This window comes from Rhagoletis zephyria, unplaced genomic scaffold (assembly GCF_001687245.7).
Source record: "Rhagoletis zephyria isolate East Lansing unplaced genomic scaffold, Rhagoletis_zephyria_1.1 Rzeph_scaffold_13270, whole genome shotgun sequence".
Lineage (NCBI taxonomy): Eukaryota > Metazoa > Arthropoda > Insecta > Diptera > Tephritidae > Rhagoletis > Rhagoletis zephyria.
In genome coordinates, this window is record NW_016170341.1 from 9,269 (window position 1) to 15,936 (window position 6,668).

General features: G+C 36.1%; 2 protein-coding genes across 4 annotated transcripts in view; one reads left to right on the top strand and one right to left on the bottom strand.

The window, feature by feature from the left end:
• Positions 1-1,412, bottom strand: part of LOC108378064 (uncharacterized) — a gene marked incomplete at its 3' end in the record, with an annotated part of 10,670 nt that extends 9,258 nt beyond the window's left edge. Inside the window, exons 1-2 of the mRNA XM_017634364.1 lie at positions 865-1,412; positions 83-797 (exon numbers count right to left, since the gene is read on the bottom strand). Of these exons, the coding sequence (XP_017489853.1) occupies positions 83-797; positions 865-868 (719 nt within the window). The remainder of the gene's footprint in view (positions 1-82; positions 798-864) is intronic.
• Positions 1,413-1,817: 405 nt separating this feature from the next.
• Positions 1,818-5,656, top strand: Idh3g (Isocitrate dehydrogenase (NAD(+)) 3 non-catalytic subunit gamma). 3 transcript variants are annotated; one of them, XM_017634367.1, is made up of 8 exons: positions 1,818-1,835; positions 2,184-2,261; positions 2,350-3,021; positions 3,080-3,187; positions 3,256-3,442; positions 3,505-3,580; positions 4,663-5,098; positions 5,176-5,656. In XM_017634367.1, the coding sequence occupies exons 3-7, from the start codon at positions 2,398-2,400 to the stop codon at positions 4,685-4,687; spliced, it is 1,020 nt and encodes a 339-aa protein (XP_017489856.1). In that variant the 5' UTR covers positions 1,818-1,835; positions 2,184-2,261; positions 2,350-2,397; the 3' UTR covers positions 4,688-5,098; positions 5,176-5,656. The 3 variants fall into 3 exon arrangements, with proteins under 3 accessions (XP_017489856.1, XP_017489854.1, XP_017489855.1); XM_017634365.1 differs by lacking the exon at positions 1,818-1,835 and adding an exon at positions 1,887-2,061; XM_017634366.1 differs by lacking the exons at positions 1,818-1,835; positions 4,663-5,098 and adding an exon at positions 1,887-2,061.
• The last annotated feature ends 1,012 nt before the right edge of the window (positions 5,657-6,668 follow it).

The window sequence follows — 6,668 nt, forward strand, 5'->3', positions numbered from 1 at the left end:
ACACGTCTGCAAAATCAAATTAAAAACGCTTGCGCATATACACTCGTATATTATAATCATTTTGCGAATTTATTGCTCCTACCTTTTATCAGCTGGCCTGCATAATCTCCTTGAGTTCCCGCGCAGCAGTTTGTCATCAAATTCGACGTATTCGCCGGCCCCACAATCGTCGCTGTTACCATTGTAGTAGTCAAGTTTATGACATTCGTACGCTTTGTCATCATCATGAGCGTTGATTCCCAATTGGTTGCCTGCATCGCCGTTAGCACTGGCATATCTCTCCTGCTGTATAAACATCTCACATAGACTGTCGTAGCTTTTAAATCTCTCTTTTAGAGCTACGCTCGGCGATCGACGCTTACTTTTTACACTTGCTTTCGACCGACGTGAACGCTTTTGCTCGCCACTGTTACGCTGTTTTCTTTTCCAATCTTTTGGCGTGAGCAATGGCGCAAGAGGCGCTGTGTATGGAGGCTCAAACTCGACTGCCGGCAAGTCGCCTTCACTAAAGAAAACTAAACTTGAATCTTCATCGGCATCGGATTGTGAGTATGCTGTAGTGTGATCGTCATTGTCGCTATTGCTGTGGTGCTGGTGCTGGTCTTCGTCATGGTGCTTTTTGGCCTTTATACTGATTGTGTCGTTGTCGTTTCCGACCGGTGGTGTTGCTGGTGGACTTTCCAGCGATGCTGTTGTCTTGGTAGCATATAACTCATACGATTCGTCCGTTTGCAGTGGCCGCATTTGTTTGACGGGTGTATCTGAACTACTGCCAAAAGCATCCTCCTCGTCGGTTTCTATAATTAGAATTTTGAGACAAATAATTTGGCAAGATCACTAGCTAATAAACATTTTGAAACGCACGCATTTTTGCAAATTTACAGCAAACACTTTTTTCTCATATGCTTGTAGGCATCGTTAAACAAGATACACACACACCACCGATTGCACAATTATGAACTTTGAATTTACAAACTTTGGCCGAATGCTGGAAGAGCGAAGTACTCCAATTACAACCGCCACGGCCAAACGTGGCAGAATCGTAATTTCACTTTTAATTGCGAACAAACACGAAAAGAAAAACCACCTCTAACTAGCACCTGATTTTGCAAACCACTGAAAGAAATAAACAAACCAAAAAAACAGCTGGGCGGAAGGGCTGCCAGATAGTTGCGACAACAAGAAGAGATGCCAAGCAGCTTGCAGAAAACAAAGAAAATTGAGGTATTAAAGAAAACATAGGAAACATAGAAAATATGGCACAATGAACGCCATGGGAACACTTTTACACTGTTTTATTAGTCGGGAAAATTGCTTTTAAATTTGAAAACCAAGTTTTAAAATTATTAGTAATGTTTTTAGTTTTTTGTATGTGTATGATGACTTGATGTGTAACGAAATAAAATAGAACTTGAACATTCCAAAGAACGTACAACCAGAGAACGTAGTTCTCTGNTTGCAGAAAACAAAGAAAATTGAGGTATTAAAGAAAACATAGGAAACATAGAAAATATGGCACAATGAACGCCATGGGAACACTTTTACCAGTACAACGCTTCTTATACATTTACGTTCTTTGGTATCTGGTATCAGTTTAATGAATTCCAAATATCCGGCATCACTTTTCCACCTATTCACAGTCGGAGTTATCGTAAACTGCACTTTGAAACTGAAGCAGCAGTGCGGTCTGGTGCGGTGACCGAATCAGATTTAGCAAAGTTAATTTTGCAAAATTATTTACCAATTAAAATAAGCAAAAGTTGTTAAAAAACATTAAAATGGCTTTGCGATTTACCCAACGTTTAATGCAAAATCAAGTGCCCTTTCTGACACGTGTATGTATTGGAAATTCGAAGTAGAAAGCTCTAAACGNCAGTCGGAGTTATCGTAAACTGCACTTTGAAACTGAAGCAGCAGTGCGGTGACCGAATCAGATTTGGCAAAGTTAATTTTGCAAAATTATTTACCAATTAAAATAAGCAAAAGTTGTTAAAAAACATTAAAATGGCTTTGCGTTTTACCCAACGTTTAATGCAAAATCAAGTGCCCTTTCTGACACGTGTACGTATTGAAAATTCGAAGTAGAAAGCTCTAAACCGTGTATTCGGACAAGCAAAATTACATAAGAAACTGTTAACAAAAATACTGTAATTTATTTACCTAATATTATATGTTTTATGCAGGGTTATCCGCTGCTGGTGACCAAGGAAAAGTCCGAAGATGTGGCGCATACTAAATCGTCTCTTCAAAAGAAATGGACGGTAGGTTTTTATTGCTTCCATTCCTGACTGCAGCATTATAAACGTAATGTTATCAAAAGTGAGGTTAATCATTATATATATTACCTAGGGTATTGATATACCATCTGCACAATATGGGGGTCGTCACGCTGTCACAATGCTGCCCGGTGGTGGCATAGGTCCAGAACTTATGCATTACATTCGCGGGATCTTCCGTTTCGTTGGTGCACCTGTTGATTTCGAAACCATAGAAATCGATCCTTCCACTGAGGGCAATGAAGACTTGGAATACGCCATCACTTCGATTAAGCGTAATGGTGTTGCCATTAAGGGTAATATTGAAACGAAATCGCATGGCTTAGATGAGATTTCTCGTAACGTAGCGATCCGTAACGAACTCGACTTGTACGTAAATGTTGTGCATTGTCGCTCATATCCCGGTATACCATCACGCCATAAGAACATTGATATTGTACTCATTCGTCAAAATACCGATGGTGAGTATGCAATGTTGGAACATGAATCCGTACGCGGTGTAGTAGAAAGCATGAAAGTGGTTACCGTTGAAAATGCCGAGCGCGTGGCGCGTTATGCTTTCGAGTATGCGCGACAGAATAACCGCAAGAAGGTGACAACCATCCATAAGGCCAACATTATGAAGCTATCTGATGGCCTTTTCCTTGACGTGGCAAAAGCTGTACACAAGGAATATCCTGAAATTGAACATAACAACATGATTATTGATAACACATGCATGCAATTAGTGTCCAACCCACATCAGGTAAACTTAAATTATACACACTAAATACGATTCAATGTTCAACTAATTTTTCATGCAGTTCGATGTCATGAACATGACCAACTTGTATGGCACCATCGTTTCCAACGTTATTTGCGGTTTAATTGGCGGCGCTGGTCTACTCTCTGGCGCCAACTATGGCGATCATGTATATTTTAATTATTATGTAATTGCGTAATTCAGGAACTAGATTTTCATTTTATAATTTTTTTTTAGTTTGCCGTTTTCGAACCTGGCACTCGTAACACGGGTACAGCCATTGCTGGTAAGAATATTGCTAATCCCGTGGCAATGATCAACGCCAGCGCAGATATGTTAAACCATCTAGGATGCAGAGAACATGCACGTGTAATCTACGAAGCAACCTATGAAACTGTGGTTAAAGATGGTATCCGCACGCCAGGTTAGAAAAATTACATAACATTTTAAGCCACATTTTACTACAAGTGTTTACTTTTCTTTTAGATTTGGGTGGTACCGCTTCTAGTACTGATGTAGTTGATAATATTCTCAAGATTTTGGCCAAAAAGCGAGTGAACTGGTAAAAGCAATCATATACACTCATACATAGACTCTCTCAAGTGCCTAGTCCACCTGTGACAATTTTCCTAATGACAATAAGTTTTTTACTTATTGCCTATATGATGTACTTAGATAATACACCAAATTTAATCCTTCAATGCATGCCTATACTATTATAGCACATTTGCTTGATCATTTGTTTTTTTTTTTTGAAAATTGAATTTGAACAGTGCAATCAATTAAACTAAAAAATTTTAATTACATGTACGCATTGAATGTTTAAAATTTTTGCGATATATCCAGTATGTCTATCGAATTTGTAATTACATATATGTTATTGTATGTACACGTTTACAACACTAGGCCTGTATTTTATTAGGAATTTGTTATCTTGTTACGCTTCGCTTATGGCTATTTATTTTTATTTATACAAATTATAACAAAACAATATTGATTTGCCCAACTCTAACATCCTTATGCTACTAACTTTCCTCCTCTAATAATAATTTATATCTGTATAAAATGCTATGCTATATCTTTTGCTTTGCTTATTGATACAAATTTTAGGCAGATTTTTAGTAAAACTTATTTTTCGATTGTTAGCATTTTATAGCTATTATTTAAAAAAAAAACCACACACACTTCCCGGACATATACATATATCTGCAAATAACAACAGTGCATTTCCTGATGTCAAATACATACACCACCACTTACCAACTTTGCACCCGCACATTTGAACACAGAGTCACATTAAATATGTAATATGTATGTTGTGGCTTTATATCTCCACACTATATTTGGTTTCGGCAGCCCTTGTGGCCACTTCAGCTTTCACTTCGTAGTCTTTTGTTCTAGTCTATATCTACTTTATTTTCTGCGTCGTTTTTACGAGGCCTGCTTTCTTTGTAAATTTGATTTGGTATTTATTTCAAAATTATATATTTTGTTGTATATTAAACTAAATTTTGTCCATTTCTATCACAAACCAAAAATTTCTTTCACGCTGCCTGTCCCGATTCCAATAACCGTTTAACTGTCCACCTATAACAAAAACTGGTTATGTGGGATCCCACACCATGCACCGTTACACAAAAAAAGGCGACAAGGACAATACCGCGATTAAAAAAATAGTGTACATTAGGAAAATTTTTAAACATTTACGGAACCTGGATTATTATTAACGATATTTGACTGCTGATCATACGTATTATTAATATTTATATATGTCTTAACAACTATAAACGCGAATATTAAAACGTATTATTCCTCAGCAACTAAGCTAATTGGTATACAATTTATAAATATACATATGTACATATGATTTGATGTCCAAAGCCAAATAGTCCTAAATCCAGCTTAAAAATCCAAGTCATATGCCCATGTGCCCAGCTGCAATGTGTTTTATTGTTATGTCTACCCGCTTCGATGTTCAAACCTCAAACCGATCGTGCGCTACTAATGAGAAAGCGTTGCATCAATGCCTTTGTAAAACTCCCTGTGTTGCCTGTCAGCGTATTAGGATGATAAATAGAAGGTAAATTCAAAATTACACGATACTTATACGATAGATTTCATAATTTACAAACCAATTAAAAATATTCTTTTTTACAGATTCAAAAATGATGCTTGAATAGTATGGCGTTGAAGAAAGGAATTCGGCCTAACCTTTGCGTGGCGTTTGGCTTTTGCGCGTTTCCCTTTTTTCTAACCTTTAGAAGAGTATACTTAGACAAACCCTAATAAATATGTAAGCTTGTTGTAGAATCGTTTGTTGCCATCTCCTTATAGTTTAAAATTGTACTACAAGTTCTTAACTACTTAACTTTCGTTTTTATTCAGCCGATTGGAAAGTTGTGTAAAAGACCCACGTACATACATATTTTTATAAATCAATGTGTTTTTGCTTTTTTGATTTTGTTTGAGCAGAAACAGTTAAATTAAGAAAAAATGATTTGTATTCGAACAGTACATTATTTCTTGAATAATTGTATCGCCCTACAGTTCTGTCAACCACAATCATGTTAAAATCTCATACAGTGAGCAAAAGGCAACCTTGTTCGCATCAATAAAATAACTGTAAACAAAAAAAAAAGAACCAAAACTAAAGCTTTATATATTTGAGATGCCGAAATGTTTACGTGTACCATAGACGGGTACTTACTAATTACGATGATATATTTAGAACTATACCCTGTATCGAATCGGATTCAGAGATTATTTTCAGATAAATCGAGTCACGATGGATTCAACAATAACCCCGAATAAACGATGTTTCTGAAATTTTAGTTGAAAACGCGGTTAAAATTCATTTATTTTCAGAAGCCTCCCCAATATAGTCCTAAAAAAAAATTTTAACAAAAAAAAAAACGTTAATTCTTGTTTTGATTTTTTAACTAAAGATTTGCAGAAACTTGATTTTCCTCTGACCATTCTCAAGCCTGAAAGTATGCAATGCATAAATTTCATTTGCATTTTTCAGCATAAGAGCGTGAGGTTAGGTTCCAATATCAAACAAGCGTCATAAACAATCTTTTGTAAACAAATTATTTACATCTGCATATTCACTTTTTCTAACGGAGCATCTATATTATTTCACCAGATAACTATAGACCCTTTTGATAATTCTATTTTATCGGAAGGGTGACGCCTCAGGGCTGGTACTATACTAATTTGGTTTAGTACCGATCATTGGCTCGTGAAGACATTAATGGTAGGTACTTCTAAATTTGTATGCGAGCATTGAAATCGGTTGAATATTTTGCTTAGAAATTACTTGTTTACTAGTATAACTATGTAGACGGTTTCAAAACCAAAACATTGCCCTGAATTCAAAAATTTCTCCACTTCCGTAAACTGAAGCAAGACACATTGTATTTGATTTTTAGAATCACTTTATTTAAAGACTGCTGTTGTTTGGATTCCAACAATCTTACCACCAACTGTATCACTTCTAACACTTCTTCCACACAATTAAAACATAGAAAATTATGTTTTTAAATGTATAAAAATTAAAGGGGCTTAATTAACTACGTATCAAGTAATCCAAATGTTGTTGGTTTAGAAACGCAGCTTTTGGAAGAACCACTTGTTCTTGCCCTCCTTGT